The sequence below is a fragment of the Notolepis coatsorum genome, assembly GCF_963971535.1.
Source record: "Notolepis coatsorum genome assembly, chromosome: 4".
NCBI classification, from domain to species: Eukaryota; Metazoa; Chordata; class Actinopteri; order Aulopiformes; family Paralepididae; genus Notolepis; species Notolepis coatsorum.
Genome location: NC_140168.1, coordinates 18,527,642 through 18,551,249, shown reverse-complemented (window position 1 = coordinate 18,551,249; position 23,608 = coordinate 18,527,642). Strand labels below are relative to the sequence as shown.

The 23,608-nt window shown below is 44.8% G+C and overlaps 1 protein-coding gene across 1 annotated transcript; it reads right to left on the bottom strand.

Annotated features, from left to right (window-relative positions):
- Positions 1-1,380: 1,380 nt before the first annotated feature.
- scinlb (scinderin like b) lies at positions 1,381-22,795 on the bottom strand (the record flags this gene model as incomplete). The annotated part of the gene is given in 17 exon segments (XM_084312398.1): positions 1,381-3,573; positions 5,837-5,897; positions 8,861-8,938; positions 10,851-10,966; positions 11,818-11,992; positions 12,898-13,068; positions 13,989-14,079; positions 14,849-14,904; positions 14,906-14,942; positions 14,944-14,981; positions 15,740-15,955; positions 17,862-17,950; positions 19,374-19,506; positions 20,617-20,631; positions 20,633-20,692; positions 20,694-20,708; positions 22,646-22,795. Coding segments are annotated over 17 exon segments (1,662 nt in total). The 3' UTR covers positions 1,381-3,412.
- Between the last annotated feature and the right edge of the window lie 813 nt (positions 22,796-23,608).

The following is a 23,608-nucleotide window of genomic DNA, read 5'->3' as shown; positions in this document are numbered from 1 at the left end:
GTGTTCAATATATACAATATACAATGCAGAGTAGGAATTTTTTTTACTGAGTTACAATACAATATACAGTACAATGCAGAAATGGGAGGTACAACTTAGGGTAAGGTGCAATAAGGTATGAGTTGTAGTGTGTTATATTACGTTTTATTGTATTTTCTTGTATTTTCTTATTCTTGTGGCCATCTTGGTCTATATGTCATTTGTCAAGTAATTGGTCAAGTATATTATTATATACTTATTGTTATGTGTCTTGTAAGCCCATATGGGCTGGGCATACACCTGTATGTAAGACACAAAAATTAAAAACATCCAATCCAATCCAATCCAATGTAGTGCAAATCTCTTTACCAATAAATATAAAGTGTGAGAGCAGAGAATGTTCAGCCGATCATCAAGGACAACACCAAGGTTCTTGGCGCTCGGGGACGCGGCCACGGCAACATTTTCCACTGTGATGGTCAGTGGGGAGGATTTGGCCGGCAGGTGAGGCAATTCTGTTTTGCTTAGGTTCAGTTTGAGGTTGTTGTCAAACTCTTCAAGAATGTCTATGGATATGGACCAGATTTATATGGTCATGTTTCTATGGTTACGTTCACACTGTAGGCAAAATCTGATTTCCAAATGTGATTTCTTTGCTCATATGTGACTCAGATCTCAGATCAGTGTGAACGGCACAAACCACATGGAATCTGATCTTTTCAATTCTGATTTGGTGCCACTTTCATATGTGGTCCTGAATCAGATACAGGTCAGATATTTTTGCAATGTGACCCCAGACTTTCATGTCACTCTGTCTAGATTGACATTTGTCACACTTTCTTACGTCCATCTTCTTTATTGTTCATTTGCGCATGCAGGTCATGTTTCTATGGTCAGATTTCTATGGTTTCTATGGTCAGATTTCTATGGTTTCTATGATCAGGTTTCTATGGTTTCTATGATCAGGTTTCTATGGTTTCTATGATCAGGTTTCTATAGTCAGATTTCTATGGTTTCTATGATCCGGTTTCTATGGTTTCTATGGTCAGGTTTCTATAGTCAGATTTCTATGGTCAGAGTTCTATGGTCAGAGTTCTATGGTTTCTATGGTCAGACTTCTATGGTTTCTATGATCCGGTTTCTATGGTCAGGTTTCTATAGTCAGATTTCTATGGTCAGAGTTCTATGGTTTCTATGGTCAGGTTTCTATAGTCAGATTTCTATGTTCAGAGTTCTATGGTCAGAGTTCTATGGTCAGACTTCTATGGTTTCTATGGTCAGACTTCTATGGATTCTATGGTCAGATGTCTATGGTTTCTATGGGTCAGATGTCTATGGTTTATTCTGTATGGTCAGATTTCTATGGTGAACATCTGGGAAAATATTTTGAAACACCGTTGATTTGATTTTAAAAAGCCATTTATTCATTACAACATCATGGAAAAAGTCCAGCATATGATGCGTTATTTAAAAAAAGAAAATGCAGCAACTCATACTGGCTGAACCTCCTCTGAGAACCAGCCACTAAACAACAGCTCCTACGTTTTGACACAAGAGTCCTAATGGAGTAAAAAATACCTGGATGCTTTTCTTTGCAAAAAGAATACAAAATGGTATGATAAAATGTCATGTTTAGGACACAAGCTACTGTAGAAGTAAGCAGTCAATAGGGGTCCAGTCTCATCTACACTTCCTTTCCTCCTTTCCTCAGGCCCTACAGGCCAAGGCTGCATCCCAACTGGAAGCATGTATACTTATGTACGTCATACAACATACTGTTGGAAGTTACTGTTCAGTATACATTATACAGTATACTTCAATATAGTATGTAGAATGGTTTAGGAGATATAAAAAAAAAACAGGGATAGTCCAACCATTTTATTATAGTATGTAGACATGGGATGCAGCCTAGGGTTTAGGAGATAAAGGGATAGCCCACCCATTTTATTAAGGTTCAGTCTACCCACCAGATTTTGTTTAGTTTTGTTTTCTATGTATTGGAAGCAGATATCATTATCATATGTTAGCTATGCTAGTGGACTACAGCTTTTCCAACCAGCTTCCCTTAACCGTTTCACCACATAGTAAACTGACATAGAGGAACCAAAATAGGATAGTTTGGGTCTTCATTGATCCATTCATCCACAGGCCAGAGTTAGAAATTACAATTTATTACATGTAATGTTTCAGAGGAAGATTCTGTCTAAACGTGGTCTGAGTAGTAGACGACCGCAATGTTCTGGTCTGTGTAGTAGAACTACTGTACCTGATGTTCTGGTCTAACGCAATGGAGACGCAAACCCAACCGTACCATACCATGCTAGACCATGGCTAGCCCAAGCCAGGCTGAACATAGCTAATGGAGACAAGGCACTAGATGAAGGATACTGCATGAGGAGGTGGTTAAGGACGACTCAACTGATGGACTCTGTCTGTCACTCTGCCCTCGGATTCATCACCAATGATATGACACTCATCACTGTGTCCTTTATGAGGAGGTTGGTTGGTCCTCTCTGACGTAGAGGCGCAACAAACGCTGGTATTTGTTCATTTTAAGGCCCTTATTGGTAAGATACCTCCTCCTTATACTACATCATTACTGGTAAGCTACCTCCTTATACTACATCATTACTGGAATGGAATTGTGGAACCTATGGAACCCGTTCTAGTGACTGGCTGCTCCTTCCGGTACATTTTATATGCTGTGTGACGTTATATGCTTTTCATGCTTATTTCTGTATGTACACTCGATGTGACTGTAAATGAGGGAAACCTCAGTTGCCTTTCGAGTTTAAATGAAGGTTTGAAATGATTTTACCGAGATCAGTCACACAGACAGGAACCCTCTTTACCCAGATCAGACCACACCATACCGCTACGCACCATCACACAGGAACACATGACACAACAATACAGGAAGTGATTATTGGCACTTAGGGATTCAGCGGAAATGGGGGGGGTGGGGGGCAGAGGAAAGTGCAGGATAGATTAAAGGGTCAAAGCACACAGCAAGTCATTTCAACTGATATTCAGACTGTGGTCGGGTTATTTCAAGGTGTTCTGAGTCTAATTATAACCACAATTCATAATGAATTCAAAGGTATAATCTGTAATGCTATCAAACACTGACCCCAAGGCAACAGAGCCTTGATGGGAATTGCATTTTCTATTTATTATTATTTTTTTTTATTATTATTATTATACTGTGAATTTCCCCAGACCAGCGGTAGCAACCGCTCTCCCCACTCAACTCCAACAATCCACACAAAGCAAAGAAATGTAAACAAGGTGCAACACCAAGTATGGTTATTTTGCCTAGAGATCACTGTTTGATGGCATTACAGGACATCTTGAAATAACCACGGTGAAGTCTGAGTACCAGGTGAGATCTCTTGCTAAGCTGCTTATATTTGCAGCGTGGGGGGAGGGGGGTCTAGAAGTTGGCCCGGATCCTCTCCAGGGGGTCGGTGTCCCACATCTTGGAGTCCCAGCCTTGGAACCAGCCGGTGAACGTTGGAGGCTCCGCCCCCTGCTTTATGGTGGAGGTGGGAAGACCACGCCTACCAGAGGGGTCAGAGTCTACATACTCTTTAGCTGAGAGAGAGAGGGAGAGAGAGAGGGGGGGGAGAGGGGGGAGAGAGAGAGAGAGGGGGGGGAGAGAGAGAGAGAGAGAGGGGGGGAGAGAGAGAGAGAGAGAGAGGGGGGGGGAGTGGAACAAACGGAGAGAGAGGGGGGAGAGAGACAAACAGAGAGAGAGAGGGGGGAGAGAGAGGGGAGAGAGACATGGAGAGAGAGGGAGAGAGGGGAGAGAGACATGGAGAGAGGGGGGGAGAGAGATACATAGAGAGAGGGGAGGGGGAGAGAGAGAAAGAGAGTGAGAGAGAGGGGAGAGAGACATGGAGAGAGGGGGAGAGAGGGGAGAGAGACATGGAGAGATACATAGAGAGAGGGGAGGGGGAGAGAGAGAAACAGAGTGAGAGAAACAGAGAGAGAAAGACAAAAAGAGTATGAGTAACAGCATGGATTGTGCTGAGAACAGACTACTGATCAACAACAGTATTGGTAAGTAAGAAATAAGGTCCAGAAATCATAACTACCCCTTTAAATGAAATGGACTGTTTCTGTTGTTTTAATGATCCCTGGTGTACTGATCCCCTGTCAGTAAATCAACTCAGCTCTGAATTAAATGTACTGTAGAAATTAAGATGGCTTGATTGGTTGGTTGATAATTGAAGACAGGTACAGTGGGGCAGTGGTTAGCACTGTTGCCTCACAGCAAAAAGGTTGTGGGTTTGAACCCCAGCAGGAGGCCTTTCTGTGGGGGGCATGCGTCTCCCTGTGGCTGACTGGGTTTCCTCTGTGTGTTCTCACAGAGACATGCAGGCTGAGTGTGTTTCCTGTCAGACCACAGAGATGCATGCTGGGTAAGAAGACACTGTGGACTGTGGCTGAGTGGGTTTCCTGTCAGACCACAGAGATGCATGCTGGGTAAGAAGACACTGTGGACTGTGGCTGAGTGGGTTTCCTCCCAGACCACAGAGATGCATGCTGGGTAAGAAGACACTGTGGACCAGTGGCGGCTCGCCACTAGGGGCGCTAGGGCGCCGCCCCCCCTGGTTAACCCTGGTTAAAAAAGAGAATAAGAAGAAATATTTTTTATTTTTTTATTTTTTATAGCCCTATAAATAAAATAAATATGTTTAAAATGAATAATATTTACTCATTTTAAGTATGTTTGTGTTTCCAATGCACAATATAACGTTAATATATCAAATATAAATAATCGTTTTCCTGAACAGGAAGTGACTCACTGTCTGATAGAGAATAGGTTCCGTTACCGTAGCCGCATTTCTCCTAGCCGCATTTCTCTCGGGCTAGACGCAATAGCGCTTACAGTGGGCGTGCACGCCGTGCACTGGTTTCATCGCTGTATCCGTCGCAGCCAATCAGTGCGTAACGCGCTGTGCGTTGAAATATGATGTATTATGATGGAAGCCGGGCGCGATTTGAAGCGATCTAAGCAAGCAGCGTCTATAATTTCCGTAGCCACATTTCTCGGAGACACTCTCTGATTGGCCGACGTCAGTTTTTTACGTAGCCGCATTTCGCGGAGACGCTCTCTCTGATTGGCCGACGCTAGTTTCTGGTTAGTACAGTAGATAGTTACTCGATACTAGCTGTTGTGTTGTTGTGATGCAGCTATTTGTCTTAGAGCGTGACGGTAAGTTCTTTCGATGGTTAAGCTTAGGCACTCTTTTCAAAGTTGGTTAAGGTTAGAGTTTGTCTTAGAGCATGGCGATAGGAACGCCAGGTAGTTTGCAGGCTGTTCGACGCGGAAATGGGCAAAGACACAGCTCGTCACTCACACAGTACTTGTTGGCTAACAACAAGAAGCTATATATGGATGCAGTGTGGACATAGATGGACATCAACACAGTCTGGACATTGATTGATGGCAATGGTGATAGTTGTACCTAATTAAATATTCGCCAATGCGTGGTACATGTTTGCAAAATGTTTGGTATAGCGCCCCCCATGGAGAAGAATGTACGGGCCGCCACTGCTGTGGACTGGACTGTGGCTGAGTGGGTTTCCTCCCAGACCACAGAGATGCATGCTGGGTAAGAAGACACTGTGGACTGTGGCTGAGTGGGTTTCCTCCCAGACCACAGAGATGCATGCTGGGTAAGAAGACACTGTGGACTGTGGCTGAGTGGGTTTCCTCCCAGACCACAGAGATGCATGCTGGGTAAGAAGACACTGTGGACTGTGGCTGAGTGGGTTTCCTCCCAGACCACAGAGATGCATGCTGGGTAAGAAGCTCCTAGCTGGTCAGGATGGTTCACTGCAGACAAACCTATTGTTGGAGCTCCAGTCTTCTCCTCTGCGTTAGCATCACTGCCCACCCACAGGAAGATCTGAGAGAGAGGGGGGGGGGGGAGGGAGAGAGGGAGGGAGGAAGGGAGGGAGAGAGAGAGAAGAACACATAAGTACTGTAACCACCACGGATGCCGTTGACTAACGGACCCTTTAGTTGACTGATCAGCACTGCTCCCTGAGTTCACTACAGTATTTAGTTGACTGATCAGCACTGCTCCCTGAGTTCACTACAGTATTTAGTTGACTGATCAGCACTGCTCCCTGAGTTCACTACAGTATTTAGTTGACTGCTCAGCACTGCCCCCTGAGTTCACTACAGTATTTAGTTGACTGATCAGCACTGCTCCCTGAGTTCACTGCAGTATTTAGTTGACTGCTCAGCACTGCTCCCTGAGTTCACTACAGTATTTAGTTGACTGCTCAGCACTGCCCCCTGAGTTCACTACAGTATTTAGTTGACTGCTCAGCACTGCCCCCTGAGTTCACTACAGTATTTAGTTGACTGCTCAACACTGCTCCCTGAGTTCACTACAGTATTTAGTTGACTGCTCAGCACTGCCCCCTGAGCCATGAGTAAAGACCCTAACCCTGTCAAAACAACAGTCATAGTGTATATTTTCAGCAATACGTTTGTTTACCGATAGGTTAAAGTGTTATTAGTGAAATATGAGTTTTGGAAATGTATTCGGAAACTGGCGAATATAGACGCTTGGAAATGCGTGCCGCCATTTTGTTTGTAGTCATGTGAGGAGAGGAGACCCAGGGCTTTCAATGGGCATTGTAATTTCGGAAAAACGACACTCCCCCAGCTCAAGCCAGCTCCTGTCAATCAAATGACTTGTGAATAAACCTTTTTATTTATCTTATTTTTTGGGATTATCTACCACAAACCTGAACGTTATTGGCATAAATTAGAACGCAGTTAGTTTCTCTACCTTTCTGTGAACGTCTAGCAAGAAACGGCGTTGCAATCTGATGAAAAATGGCGGAGGAATCTACATAATAAAAAAGTAACTGTACCTACAGTAGATTTCATTCACGGTCTTTGCTGCACGCCTGGTGATACTAAATCCAGATTGAACTCTGGCCATTGGAAAGAGGAGATTTGGCCCGATCCATAGATGTGCGACTTGTGCTATAATAAGGTCATTTATAGGCCTGATATTCTATAATAATGTTTCAAATTGCATATGTCCGGATGGCAGAATTCAGTACTGTATCTACAAAACCTTCTGTCATCTTCCCTTTATAAATTATTTTGTACACGTGATCTCAAGAAGGTGCTGAGCGAGTTCAGTGGCAGTTTTTCATGTCTGGTCATTTTTAGCATGGTGTTATTCACTGTCAAAGATTAAAAAATAAAAGATTTAAATAAAAATAGAATTGATATTCTCCTTTGGTTCATTACCATTTACTCAAGCCTAGTAACAGACACTATTTCTGACACTGAGAATACATTCCCTGAGATCAATAGATGTCCCTAGTTCAAGTTTCAAGTTTCTTTAATAGTTGTCATACAGAAGTACAGAATACTTTTATACAAAATGCTTCTTACTGTTACGCTCCAGAGACTGTGCTAGACAAGATAAGTATGAAATAAAATAGTATAGCATGTAAATTAGAAGTAAAAAAAGAGGTCACAGTGTTCAGTATAGACATATGTACAATGTTCGATGCAGAATAGAAGTAACTGAGTTACCATATAATATACAATATACTATGCAGTGTACTAATATACAATGCTTTATAGTGCAGAGCAGAAATGGGATGAGGTACAATTTAGGTACAATTTACAGTAAGGTGTACGAGTTGTAGTGCAAATCCTTTATCAATAAATATAAAGTGTGTTTAGGTGATCTAAAGTGTGGAGAGTGGGTGCTGCAGTGTGTTGTTTGTTTAAAGTGAGTGTGTGCGTGTGGATGTGTGTGCTGTGTGCATTTGATGGTTGTTGTATAGTGTTTATTAGATACCTAGAACATGCAAATGGTCCTTGTAGAAGTGGAGCAATCTTCCATTTACTTAGGTATGTCTTTTTAGGCGGATTTTCAGAAAATAGGTAGGTAGCTAGGGCTCAAGAGGAGTCTCTGAGCAGACAGATAGGGTGTTAGTTAGGAGTCTCTGAGCAGACAGAGGTGATGAGAGTGTTAGTTAGGAGTCTCTGAGCAGACAGAGGTGATGAGAGTGTTAGTTAGGAGTCTCTGAGCAGACAGAAAGAGAGTTAGTTAGGAGTCTCTGAGCAGACAGAGAGAGTGTTAGTTAGGAGTATCTGAGCAGACAGAGTGTTAGTTGGGAGTCTCTGAGCAGACAGAGAGTGTTTAAGTTAGGAGTCTCTGAGCAGACAGAGAGTGTTAGTTAGGAGTATCTGAGCAGACAGAGGTGATGAGAGTGTTAGTTAGGAGTCTCTGAGCAGACAGTGTTAGTTAGGAGTCTCTGAGCAGACAGAGAGAGTGTTAGTTAGGAGTCTCTGAGCAGACAGAGGTGATGAGAGTGTTAGTTAGGAGTCTCTGAGCAGACAGAGAGTGTTAGTTAGGAGTCTCTGAGCAGACAGAGGTGATGAGAGTGTTAGTTAGGAGTCTCTGAGCAGACAGTGTTAGTTAGGAGTCTCTGAGCAGACAGAGAGAGTGTTAGTTAGGAGTCTCTGAGCAGACAGAGGTGATGAGTGTTAGTTAGGAGTCTCTGAGCAGACAGAGTGTTAGTTAGGAGTCTCTGAGCAGACAGAGAGAGTGTTAGTTAGGAGTCTCTGAGCAGACAGAGGTGATGAGAGTGTTAGTTAGGAGTCTCTGAGCAGACAGTGTTAGTTAGGAGTCTCTGAGCAGACAGAGAGAGTGTTAGTTAGGAGTCTCTGAGCAGACAGAGAGAGTGTTAGTTAGGAGTCTCTGAGCAGACAGAGAGTGTTTAAGTTAGGAGTCTCTGAGCAGACAGAGAGAGTGTTAGTTAGGAGTCTCTGAGCAGACCGAGAGAGTGTTAGTTAGGAGTCTCTGAGCAGACGGTCTGGTCTCACCTGGTCCCAGGTGTCTAACAGCATGACGTCATCAGTTGCCAGGTCAGTCTGGTTGAAGTCCCCAGGAACCTCCTCCACCTGAGGACAGACAGGAGGACAACAGCCTGAGTGAGTGAGTGTGTGTGTGTGTTTGCTGCCCCCTAGTGGTTGGTATTTTCACCTGCTGCACACTCTGGCACCACCAGTATACATCAGTATCTCTAGAGAGTATCTGAGAGAGTATTGATTGATTGATTGAAAACTTTATTAACAGATTGCAGAATGGGTACAATACAGTACGGCTCAATACAAAACAAACTGCTAAGAGGATGCAGACCAGAAAAAGACTTTCGTCTTGTTTACATCGGGGTCCCCCATTTTCAATTCATCAGGACATTTTTCTTTTTTTGGATCCACTTTTTCTCCTTATTTTTCTATTTTTCTCCCATCCCAATTTCGTGTTGCCAATTCTCCCCTCCCCTGTCTTGAACATTGCTAGACTATGCCCCCCACTGGTCGGTTGTAGTGAGGATAGAAGCCTTGCATCACGTGTCCCCTCCGGTACACGAGGAGGCAGCCTGTCGCATCTTTTCACCAGACAGCGCGGACTCTCAGTGGCGAGTAGCGCGTGGGAGGCTCACGCTGCCCCCGATACTTCCTGTCTCTGCTGTGCGGTGTCACCCAACCGACCTGTAACGAGTCGCTGTCCACAACGTCCAATCCCCACCCATCGACTTTCCACCCGCTGACTCTGCCAAATGAGCCAGTACGACGGCCGGCCCAAGTCGAAGGCAATGCTGAGACTGGGATTCGATACCGGAGTCTCTTGCATTGGTGACGAGCGCAATGTCCGCTACGCCACCCAGCCGCTCATCAGGACATTTATGACATACAAGACATACAGATATACAGAACTGTGTAGTAAAAAGAGATCATAAAAAATATATACATCCGAAGGGGAAGAAACTGTACATTGGTGGGGGGGGGTTTGGACATTTACAGGAGTCAGTTTCTAATTGCAGCCACCCGTAGGTGCTCTTTGAGAGCGGTTTTGAAAGAGGGTAGGGATTCACATTCCTTCACGGTTGTGGGTAGTATCTAGAGACTGGCAGTAGTAGTATAGACATATTAGCATAGTAGGTAGTAGTGTAGACATATTAGCATAGTAGGTAGTAGTGTAGACATATTAGCATAGTAGGTAGTAGTGTAGACATATTAGCATAGTAGGTAGTAGTGTAGACATATTAGCATAGTAGGTAGTAGTGTAGACATATTAGCATAGTAGGTAGTAGTATAGACATATTAGCATAGTAGGTAGTAGTGTATACATATTAGCATAGTAGGTAGTAGTATAGACATATTAGCATAGTAGGTAGTAGTGTATACATATTAGCATAGTAGGTAGTAGTATAGACATATTAGCATAGTAGGTAGTAGTGTATACATATTAGCATAGTAGGTAGTAGTGTAGACATATTAGCATAATAGGTCGTAGTATAGACATATTAGCATAGTAGGTAGTAGTGTATACATATTACTAGCATAATAGGTAGTAGTATAGACATATTAGCATAGTAGGTAGTAGTGTAGACATTAGCATAGTTTATTTATAGTTTATAGCATAGATATTTGTTGTTTTATTGATATTTGTTATTGTTGTCTTTGTTGTCTTTGTTGTTTTATTGATATTTGTTGTTTTATTGATATTTGTTTTTGTTCTATATTAGAAAATTTGGCATACATATTTGGTTGTATGTCTGATTTTAATTGGTTTAATGTTCTATAATTGTTTGTATATTTTATTGGTGTTTTATTGATATTTGTTTTGTTTTTATGTTGTTTATTGATTATTCTTGTTTAATTTTATATGTTTGGATCCAGACCCCAGGAAGAATAGTCGCTGCTGAGGCAGTGACTAATGGGGATCTGAAATAAAGAAATAAAGAAATAGTAGATAGATACCCTCAGCTAAGTGTCATAAGGAGAAAAGGTAAGGTGTTTTGAGACTCACGATGAGTCTGCCCGTCTTGTTGGAGCAGCCGAAGAGGCGGGGGGGCTTGAGGGTCTTCCTGAGACTCGGGGACGTCTGGTAGTCTGTCTTCCCTCCCAGGGCGGACCAGAAGCCAGCTGGGGGGGGGGGGGGGGGGGGGGGGGGGGGGGCAGAAATAAAGGGAAATTCTACCACAGTCCTTCATGCTAATCACTAATATCATTACTCGTTGATATTACTAATATCACTAATCACTAATATCACTGATATCACTAATCACAAATATCACTAATCACTAATATCACTGATATCACTAATCACAAATATCACAATCACTAATATAACTAATGTTGCTAATCACTAATATCACTAATCACTAATATAATTTATCACTAATTGCTGATGTAACTAATATCACTAATCACCAATATCACTAATCACTAATATCACTAATCACTAATTGCTGATATAACTAATATAAATAATCGCTAATATCACTAATCACTAATATCCCTAATATCACTTATCGCTAATATCACTAATAATAACTAATATCACTAATATCACTATTAACTAGCTAATCACTAATATCACTTATCACTAATATAGCTCATCACTAATATTTCTAATCACTAATATCACTAATCACAAATGTTGTTTGTGATTTCCTTTGAACATCTGGCCTTGGGGACTGTCCCCTAAAGTCATGTATTCGTATTGGTTTCAGAGGATATTAAATTTGGCTGGTCGCCGTGAGACTAAAGACAGCACCTATCTGACTGGCTGAGACTAAAGACAGCACCTATCTGACTGGCTGAGACTAAAGACAGCACCTATCTGACTGGCTGAGACTAAAGACAGCACCTATCTGACTGGTTGAGACTAAAGACCGCAACTATCTGACTGGTTGAGTCTAAAGACAGCACCTATCTGACTGGTTGAGACTAAAGACAGCACCCCCCTGACTGAGACTAAAGACAGCACCCACCTGGCTCCTTGCCCTCCGTCACGTCGCTGGCGCTGCCTCCCAGGAAGCTCACCACCCGCCTGGCGGCCTCCAGCTCCTCATCGGTCGCTCCGACGCCGCGCCACACAAACACGGCATTGGGGGTTTTCAGCACGAACACATCGTTGGTGTTCAGGTTGCAGGAAGAGGCCTCCACCTATCAGAGGAGAGTCAGGACAGAGACCAGTCAGAGGGCTCCACCTATCAGAGAAGAGTCAGGAAGAGGCATCCATCTATCAGAGAAGAGTCAGGACAGAGGGCTCCACCTATCAGAGAAGAGTCAGGACAGAGGGCTCCACCTATCAGATAAGAGAAGAGTCAGGACAGACAACAAGGAGGCTTGTCTGGAGAAGAGAGGAGAAGAGAGGAGAAGAGAGAAGAAGAGAGGAGAAGAGAGGAGATGAGAGGAGAGGAGAAGAGAGGAGAAGAGAGATGAGAGGAGAAGAGAGGAGAAGAGAGGAGAAGAGAGAAGAAGAGAGGAGAGGAGAAGAGAGGAGAAGAGAGGAGATGAGAGGAGAAGAGAGGAGAAGAGATGAGAAGAGAAGAGAGGAGAAGAGATGAGAAGAGAGGAGAGGAGAAGAGAGGAGATGAGAAGAGAAGAGATGAGAGGAGAAGAGAAGAGAGGAGAAGAGAGGAGATGAGAATAGAAGAGAAGAGATAAGAGAAGAGAGGAGAAGAGGAGAAGAGAGGAGAGGAGAAGAGAGGAGAAGAGAGGAGAAGAGAGGAGATGAGATGAGAGGAGAAGAGATGAGGAGAAGAGAGGAGAGGAAAGGAGAAGAGAAGAGAAGAGAGGATAAGAGATGAGAAGAGATGAGAGGAGAGGAGAAGAGAAGAAGAGAGAGGAGAAGAGAGAAGATGAGAAGAGATAAGAGAAGATGAGAGGAGAAGAGAGGAGAGAAGAGGAGAGGAGAAAATGAGAAGAGAGGAGAAGAGAGAAGAGGAGAAGATAGAAGAGAGGAGAGGAGGATTGAGAAAAGAGAGGAGAGAAGAGAGGATAAGAGTCAGGACAGACAACAAGGAGGCTTGTCTGAGTCCTCTGGTCTCCAGTCCTGCCAGACTCACCTCTACAGCGCGGGTCCCGTGGGAGGAGCTCTGGCGGATGTGAAAGAGACGAGTGCTGCTGGCTCTGGTCTGGCCTCCCTTACGGGACGTCCCACCACTGTGGATCATCATGAGACCACCCTGGAACAAGCTCATCAGGTGAGGAGGCTCCTGGCCCTGGGTCACCCTGACCTGGAGAGGAGAGGAGAGGAGAGGAGAGGAGAGGAGAGGAGAGGAGAGGAGAGGAGAGGAGAGGAGAGGAGAGGAGAGGAGAGGAGAGGAGAGGAGAGAATAGAGAAGAGGAGAGGAGATGAGAGGAGAAGAGAGGATAGGGGAGAGGAGAGTAGGAGAGAAGAGGAGAGGAGAGGAGAGATGAGAGGGGAAGAGAGGTTATGAGAGGGGAAGAGAAGAGAGGATATGAGAGGAGAGGAGAGGAGAGGAGAGGAGAGGAGAGGAGAGGAGAGGAGAGGAGAAGAGAAGAGAAGAGAAGAGAAGAGAAGAGAAGAGAAGAGAAGAGAAGAGAAGAGAAGAGAAGAGAAGAGAAGAGAGAGAAGAGAAGAGAAGAGAAGAGAAGCGAAGCGAAGAGAAGAGAAGAGAAGAGAAGAGAAGAGAAGAGAGAGAAGAGAAGAGAAGAGAAGAGAAGAGAAGAGAAGAGAAGAGAAGAGAAGAGAAGAGAGGAGAGGAGAGGAGAAGACAGAAGAGAGGAGAAGACAGAAGAGAGGAGAAGAGAGAAGAGATGAGAAGAGAGAAGAGATGAGAAGAGAGAAGAGATGAGAAGACAGAAGAGAGAAGAGAAGAAGAGGATGAGATGACAGGAGGGGAAAGGAGAGAAAAGAAGAGGAGATGAGAGGAGGAGAGAAGAGGAGGAAAGGACATGAGTTCTGATGTATAAAACCATCTGATGTATAAAAACATCATGATAACTTCACTGAAATGATTAAAATGCAATGAAATCAACCCGTTCCACTGTTGTATGAATGGATGAGTAGTTAAAACCCTGCATCTATGAAAACTAAAATGACAGTAATGCTCCCCTCTGCTGGTACTGTGAGGGATTGCACGTGTCTTTGCTTGTGATGGTGATTAGATGAGGTTCATGGTAATTGGCCAACCTGGACTGGGGCTCCGCCCATGGAGTCGTCCAGCTGGACGGTCATGAAGGCAGAGGCTGCCAGCTCATCCTGGGTACACTTCACCCCCTGCCTGAGACACACACACACACACACACACACACACACACACACACACACACACACACACACACACACACACACACACACACACACACACACACACACACACACACACACACACACACACACACACACACACACACACACACACACACACACACACACACACACACACACACACACACACACACAGTGATGTGATTGCTTGGTAGTCTATAGCATTTTTCACACTTAAAACAGGTGCCTTGACAGGGAGAACATGGAGACTCCACACAGAAAGCCTCTCTCTCTCTCTCTCTCTCTCTCTCTCTCTCTCTCTCTCTCTCTCTCTCTCCTCTCTCTCTCTCTCTCTCTCTCTCTCACCATGTGTAGATGATGTGTTTATCTTTCTCTCTCTCTCTCTCTCTCTCTCACCATGTGTAGATGATGTGTCTCTCTCTCTCACCATGTGTAGATGATGCGTGTCTCTCCCCCCCCCCCCCACCCCCCCTCTCTCTCTTACCATGTGTAGATGATGTCTCTCTCTCTTACCATGTGTAGATGATGTCTCTCTCTCTTACCATGTGTAGATGATGTCTCTCTCTCTCTCTCTCTCTCTTACCATGTGTAAATTATGTCTCTCTCTCTCTCTCTCTCTCTCTCTCTCTTACCATGTGTAAATTATGTCTCTCTCTCTCTCTCTCTCTCTCTCTCTCTTACCATGTGTAAATTATGTCTCTCTCTCTCTCTCTCTTACCATGTGTAAATTATGTCTCTCTCTCTCTCTCTCTCTCTCTTACCATGTGTAGATGATGTGTCGCTCTCTGCCTCCCAGTCTGTAAGTGTAGAGGATGATGGTAACAGTCTCCTCCATAGAACTGACCGTAGGAGGGAGTCAACAGGCACCCTGTCACCGTCCTGCACACGCCAGATCTACACACACACACACACACACACACACACACACACACAGACAGACAGACAGACAGACAGACAGACAGACAGACAGACAGACAGACAGACAGACACACACACAGATACATTATCATATATATATATATATTATTATTATTATTATTATTATTATTATTATTATTATTATTATTATTATTATTATTATTATTATTATTATTATATTATTATTATTAATAAAACTCCTATAGAACAGCGTGGGTACCTGAACAGTGCTCTTAATAATAATAATAATAATGCAGGACCTCTTTAGAGACGTCTTTATTCGGCATACAACGACATGCAATGAGCGGCACACACACACAGCAATACACACACACACAGGAATACACACACACACATGCATTGTCTTTCTCAGGGTCGCCGATGCGATTGAGCTCTGCTCTTAACCCATCCCGTCGTCCTTCCCCCCAAGGGCAGCCGGGAGCAGACAGGGCGTCGGCGAGGTACCGCGCCCGGGGAGCAATCCAAGTGCTCCTGCCCGTCTTCGCGACAGCGTCAGCGATCTGTTGTGCATGTTTTTCCATTGGGTTTATCAGTTGCGAGCACGGGGAGAACATGCAAACTCCACACAGAAAGGCCTGGGAGATCCCCCACCTGGGTACCTGGCATCGCGGAAACCTGGTCCCCAAGCGGGAATCGAACCCTGGACCTTCTTGCTGTGAGGCAACACTACACCACCGTGCCGTAATAAAACTCCTATAGAACAGCGTGGGTACCTGAACGGTGCCCTTGCCGTCGTCCACCATGCCGTGCTGAGCAGCCATGGTCTGGTTGGAGTGGAGGGTGGAGGCGTCGAAGGGGACCTGCTCCACCCTGGCGATGCGGCCGATGGTGTAGGCCTTGCTGGGCCCCGTGGTCTGGTCCTTGTCCTTCCAGTCGCAGAAGAACTGCTTGAAGAGGGTGGTCTCAGCCCCTGCTGGCAAGACCTGGATCTGCAGGTGGGGAAGAGAGAGAGAGGGGAGGAGGGGTATATTGATGGGTATATATTGGTATATATTGAGGATAGGTATATATTGATAGGTATATATTGAGGATATGTATATATTTAGGATAGGTATATATTTAGGATAGGTATATATTGATACAGTAGGTATATATTGATATGTATATATTGATAGGTATATATTGAGGATAGGTATATATTAGGGGTGTAACGATGCAACCTCACAACGATTAATTTCTATTACGATTATTCAGGCAATGATTCAATGCATCATGAAATCTCTTCATTTGACCACAATTTGAATACACAAATGTGGCTGGGGGAACTGATTCACTCAGCATGAATGGACTATAGGTCAATAAAAACAATACAAAAAACAAATACATACAAAAAAATATATATATATTTATTTAGATTAATTTCGATTATAATCGATTCTAACATTTTCAAATCGATGCAGTTGAATCGTCACATTAGAATTGATGCATTTCGATTAATTGATGCATCGTTACACCCTTAGTATATATTGATATATATATATATTGGAGATAGGTATATATTGAGGATAGGTATATATTGATAGGTATATATTGAGAATATGTATATATTAAGTAAGGGATAATGTATAGCTACGAGGTCATTGTCGCAAAATAATTGACCGACACTGCATTCTGGAATGTTCTAAACACAGTGAAGGTCAATTATTTTGCGACAATGACCGAGTATAGCTATACATTATCCTGCTTATTACAGGGCTAACTTACTAACAATATACGTAATTCATTTTACACCATCGACAAGACAAGATCAAATGCAGACGCGGTTGTTCTGTTGCTCCTCTGGCGTTGGAGGAAATATCACAATGGGCTTGATTACACCTGATGCAGTGCAGCTGTGCATATGGTAAATCTGAGTCTATTTAGGTTTGAATCTCGCAGTGTCAACGTATACATTATCCCGCTTATTACAGGGCTAACTTACCAACAATATAATAAATTTTACACCATCGACAAGACGAGATCAAATGCATGGTGTACTGTCGAGACCTGCCTCGGACAGGCGCTGCACAGCCGTGCTCCGCAGGCTGTGCATGGTATAACGCTGCGAGAGTCCGACTGCGAGGCTACCCTAACAGCGGCCATTATTGCGCGTTGCCCATAGCAGCGGTGAATTATCGAGGAAATAATTGACCGCTGCTAGGGGCAACGGAGCGCTATTGACCAATCACAATCAAGCATTTTGGCGAATGTTAAAACGCCATGTAATAAGGATAGGTATATATTTATACAGTAGGTATATATTGATATATATTGAGGTTAGGTATATATTGATAGGTATATATTGAGGATGGGTATATATTGATAGGTATAATATTGAGGAGGGGCGGCTACGTGGCGTAGTGGGCAAGGCGCTCGCCACGAAATCTGGAGACGCTGGGCTTGCCTGTTCGAGCCCAGCGCTCCACATTTGCTTTCAGTTTAGCTGGTCGTCTGCACTAATACACATTGGCCGTATTAGGGGGGTGGGAAACTGATGGGTGGGGATCGGGCGTTGTGGACAGCGACTCCTACAGGTCGGTTGGTGCGCCTGCGCAGTAGAATCAGGAAGTGTCGGGGGCAGCGTGAGCCTCCCACGCGTTACTCCTCGCCACTGAGAGATCGAGCTGCGCAGGTGAAACGATGCGACTGCTGTTACCTCAAGTACCGGAGGGGACTTGTGCTATGTATGACTTAGTCCACATTGCAGCCGGCTTGTGGGAGGCAAGAAACAGCGTTCGTGACAGGGGAGGGTTGAATTGGATGATACGAAATTGGGATGGGAGGAAAATATAGAAAATGGGAGAAAAAGTGGACAAAAAAAAGGTATAATATTGAGGATAGGTATATATTGTGTACCTGTGTCTTATTGGAGTATCCCTTCTCCTTGATGAATTTCTGGGCAGCTGACATGGCAGCTTTACGCTCTGACATGTTGGCCTTGGGACCTGAGGAGAGGAAGAGAGGGGAGGAGAGAAGAGAAGAGAGGAGAAGAGGAGAGGAGAGAAGAGAGGAGAAGAGAATAGGAGAGAGGAGAAGAGGAGAGAACAGAATAGGAGAGAGGAGAAGAGAAGAAGAGAGGAGAATAGAAGAATAAGAGGAGAGAAGAGAGGAGAAGAGAATAGGAGAGGAGAGAAGAAAGTAAGTGAAAGTAATGAGTGACTGGCTGTCTGTACCTTTAGGGTCATGTAGGGTCAGTCAGGGGGGCTGACTGTACCTTTAGGGTCATGTAGGGTCATGTAGGGTCAGGGGGGCTGACTGTACCTTTAGGGTCATGTAGGGTCATGTAGGGTCAGGGCGGCTGTCTGTACCTTTAGGGTCAAGTAGGGTCAGGGGGGCTGACTGTACCTTTAGGGTCATGTAGGGTCAGGGGGGCTGTCTGTACCTTTAGGGTCATGTAGGGTCATGTAGGGTCAGGGGGGCTGACTGTACCTTTAGGGTCATGTAGGGTCATGTAGGGTCAGGGGGGCTGACTGTACCTTTAGGGTCATGTAGGGTCATGTAGGGTCATGTAGGGTCAGGGGGGCTGTCTGTACCTTTAGGGTCATGTAAGGTCATGTAAGGTCATGTAGGGGTCATGTAGGGTCAGGGGGGCTGACTGTACCTTTAGGGTCATGTAGGGTCAGGGGGGGCTGACTGTACCTTTAGGGTCATGTAGGGTCATGTAGGGTCAGGGGGGCTGACTGTACCTTTAGGGTCATGTAGGGTCATGTAGGGTCATGTAGGGTCAGGGGGGCTGACTGTACCTTTAGGGTCATGTAGGGTCAGGGGGCTGTCTGTACCTTTAGGGTCATGTAGGGTCATGTAGGGTCATGTAGGGTCAGGGGGCTGACTGTACCTTTAGGGTCATGTAGGGTCAGGGGGCTGTCTGTAACCTTTAGGGTCATGTAGGGTCATGTAGGGTCATGTAGGGTCAGGGGGGCTGACTGTACCTTTAGGGTCATGTAGGGTCAGAGGGGCTGACTGTACTGTAGGGTCATGTAGGGTCATGTAGGGTCAGGGCGGCTGACTGTACCTGTAGGGTCATGTAGGGTCAGAGGGGCTGTCTGTACCTTTAGGGTCATGTAAGGTCATGTAGGGTCAGGGGGGCTGACTGTACCTTTAGGGTCATGTAGGGTCATGTAGGGTCATGTAGGGTCAGGGGGGCTGTCTGTACCTGTAGGGTCATGTAGGGTCATGTAGGGTCAGGGGGGCTTGTCTGTACCTTTAGGGTCATGTAGGGTCATGTAGGGTCAGGGGGGCTGTCTGTACCTTTAGGGTCATGTAGGGTCAGGGGGGCTGACTGTACCTTTAGGGTCATGTAGGGTCAGGGCGGCTGACTGTACCTTTAGGGTCATGTAGGTCATGTAAGGTCAGAGGGGCTGACTGTACCTTTCCACACGAAGACGTTCTTGTCCACTCCGTTGTCCAGGATGTAGCACTCGTCAGGAGACAACATGGCCTGTCGGAAGGGACTGCTGGGCGCCACCTCGGACGACCTCATAGACCCAGACGCATCGGAGATCTACACAACATGAGGATTTCCTCATCAACTCATTTACGTTTACATTTAGTCATTTAGCTGAAACGCTTTTATCCAAAGCGACTTACAAGTTCTGTACGACAAGTCATCAGGAAGGCACAACTCTATCAGCTGAGTGACAATGTTCATCAAAGTGTTGAGTGCTACAGTGTAGGTTAGTTTATTAGGACAAGTGCATGACAGTAAGGTTAGTTAGGGTTATATATATATATATATATATATATATATATATATATATATATATATATATATTTTTTTTTTTTTTTTTTTTTTAACGTTTATTTCAGATAACTTGGAAGCATCAGAGATCTACACAACATGAGGATTTCCTCGTCAACTGACTGCTCTATTCACATCATATACACATCAACCTGACTGCTCTATTCACATCATATACACATCAACTGACTGCTCTATTCACATCATATACACATCAACTGACTGCTCTATTCACATCATATACACATCAACTGACTGCTCTATTCACATCATATACACATCAACTGACTGCTCTATTCACATCATATACACATGACCCCTCCTGGTCACCCAGCCGCAGGCCTCTTTGTCCCCCTCCGTCGGGCAGACGCTACCGCTCTATCACATGCTCTACCTCTCGGTTTACTAAGAGTTTCTTCCCCAGTGCTGTGCGCAGCCGGAATAACTCCAAAGGCTAGATTTGTATATTATCTACTACTTTATTTTGGTGTGTTATTAGTCAGGCTGTGGAAGTGCTGTGCAGTGTGTCTGTGCATCACGCACTTTGATTATATGCACTTTTACTGTAAATGTGCCTCTATGCATTATGCACTTTACTATGATATGCACTTTAGAGGATGTTGATATCAACCTCAGCATTTGTCCTTTTATACTGTCTGTGTTTTTATTTTATTTTCTGTACTGTTTCTACTCTGCTCCCGTATTGGATTAGTTGTAGACACACAGTGTACCTGTGTTCCAATGTGGATTCGTCCATACATGGCAAATAAAATCTCTGACTCTGACATCAACTGACTGCTCTATTCACATCATATACACATCAACTGACTGCTCTATTCACATGACCTAGAGCGTTGCAGTGCCGCTGCTCACCATGTAGAGGGCGCCCCTTCTTCCTGTTGGAGGTGTCAACCCTCTCGTCATCAGAGGTTCCTGGAGTGATGCTGGGACCTGGGTCCCAGAGCCTGCAGGACAATTATGGACAATTAGAACCGTGTGTGTGTGTGTGTGTGTGTGTGTGTGTTGTGTGTGTGTGTGTGTGTGTGTGTGTGTGTGTGTGTGTGTGAATTAGAACCGTGTGTGTATGGTGTGCTGTGTGTGTGTGCGTGTGCGCGTGGAGGTACACACAGGTCAGTAGAGCAGCTCAGTTTGAGGCATATACAACATGCATTGTGTGCCTCTCCCCCCCCCCCCCCCCCCCTCTCCTCTCTCTCACTCATGACATAACGTGTACATGTTGACAAAGCAAGTGATTCAACATTGAGAATCTACACATTCATTAGAAAACAGCATCAACTAGGTCAGGTCACTCACTGTCCCTCACTTTATAGACTGCTGCAACACAGACTGCTGCTAGCTCACAGCTCTTTATAGCAGGCAGCAACCACAGACTGCTGCTAGCTCACAGCTCTTTATAGCAGGCAGCAAGGACAGACTGCTGCTAGCTCACAGCTCTTTATAGCAGGCAGCAACACAGACTGCTGCTAGCTCACAGCTCTTTATAGCAGGCAGCAACACAGACTGCTGCTAGCTCACAGCTCTTTATAGCAGGCAGCAACAATATAGCTCACAGCTCTTTATAGCAGACGGCAACAATATAGCTCACAGCTCTTTATAGCAGACGGCAACAATATAGCTCACAGCTCTTTATAGCAGGGCAGCAACAATATAGCTCACAGCTCTTTATAGCAGGCTGCAACAATATAGCTCACAGCTCTTTATAGCAGACAGCAACAATATAGCTCACAGCTCTTTATAGCAGGCAGCAACAATATAGCTCACAGCTCTTTATAGCAGGCAGCAACAATATAGCTCACAGCTCTTTATAGCAGGCAGCAACAATATAGCTCACAGCTCTTTATAGCAGGCAGCAACATAGACTGCTTGCTAGCTCACAGCTCTTTATAGCAGGCAGCAACATAGACTGCTGCTAGCTCACAGCTTGTTGAGTCCTTTCCAAGTAGGACTGCTAGTTTTTCTTATCTGATTAGGAAAACCTTTTGTTATTCATTCAAAAAAGATGTACATGTTTCTCTAAGATGTTTATACTTGTCACGTTTGGTGAGGAAGTGTAGCTCTGTTTCAGGGCTCTGAGGATGCAGTAACGGCTCTCTTTCTGCAGGAAGCCAGGCTTTCAATAGCAAGGCTCTCTCTCTGTCTCTCTCTCTCTCTCTCTCTCCCTCTCTCTCATCCTCCCCTCTCTCTACCCCCAATCTCCTCTCTCTCTCATCCTCTCTCTCTCTCTGCAGGAAGCCAGGCTTTCAATAGTAAGGCTCTCTCTCTCTATTCCCCTCTCTCTCTCTACCCTCAACCTTCTCTCCCTCATCTCCCCTCTCATTCTTTATCTCTCATCCTCCCTCTCTCCCTCCTCCCCCCCCCCTCTCTCTCTCTCTCTCTCTCTCTCTCTCTCCTCTCTCTTCTCTCTTTCTCTCTTCTCTCTCTCTCTCTCTCTCTCTCTCTCTCTCTCTCTCTCTCTCTCTCTCTCTCTCTCTCTCTCTCTCTCTCTCTCTCTCTCTCTCTCTCTCTCTCTCCTCTCTCTCTCTCTCTCTCGTTTGAAGTAGTTCTCATTGAGGGTATGGCAGAGATTTGGCAGAGAGTTGGCTAGTATTATGGCTGATCCTTCCCACGCTAAGCCTGGCCAGGAAATACATCTAACCCTAACGAACATGTTTACATGATGCACACAGACGTCTGGAGAGCAGCTGTTTCCTGAGTAAATACCCATCCACTCTTTGATCCTGTATGTGTGTATTTGTGTGTGTGTGTGTGTGTGTGTGTGTGTGTGTGTGTGTGTGTGTGTGTGTGTGTGTGTGTGTGTGTGTGTGTGTGTGTGTGTGTGTGTGTGTGTGTGTGTGTGTGTGTGTGTGTGTGTGTGTGTGTGTGTGTGTGTGTGTGTACCTACCTCCAGGACAGCCTCTGGTTCAGCTCCATCCTCCACTATGTGAAGCTTCGCCCTGCCGTTCCTCTCGTTGTCTCTGATGTCGATGGCAACTTGAGCCGCTTTCAGACGCTCAAAACGATTACAGGGCACTGCCACACCATTGGTACACATCCTGGAGAGAGGGGGGGGGGGGGGGGGGGGAGAGAGAGAGAGAGATTAAAATGTAAAACCTGACAGTCTTTCTTCCTATTTGATACCCACACAGTTTAAAAACCTGACCGTCTTTCCTCCTGTTTGATACATTACCCACACAGTTTTAAAACCTGACGGTCTTTCCTCCTGTTTGACACCCACACAGTTTAAAACCTGACCGTCTTTCCTCCTGTTTGATACCCACAGTTTAAAAACCTGACGGTTTTTCCTCCTGTTTGATACACAGTTTAAAACCTGACCGTCTTTCTCCCTGTTTGATACCCACACAGTTTAAAACCTGACAGTCTTTCCTCCTGTTTGATACCCACACAGTTTAAAACCTGACAGTCTTTCCTCCTGTTTGATACCCACCAGTTTAAAACCTGACAGTCTTTCCTCCTATTCGATACCCACACAGTTTATAAACCTGTCTTTCTTCCTGTTGATACCCACACAGTTTAAAAACCTGACAGTATTTCTTCCTGTTTGATACCCACACAGTTTTAAAAACCTGACAGTCTTTCTTCCTGTTTGATACCCACAGTTTAAAACCACGTACTGGTTTTCCTCCTGTTTGATACCCACACCGTTTAAAACCTGGACAGTCTTTTCCTCCTGTTTGATAGCCACACCAGTTTAAAACCTGACAGTCTTTTCCTCCTGTTTGATACCCACACAGTTTTAAAAACCTGAGGTCTTTCCTCCTGTTTTATACCCACAATTTAAAACCTGAGTCTTTCCTCCTGTTTGATACCCACACAGTTTAAAACCCTGACAGTCTTTCCTCACTGT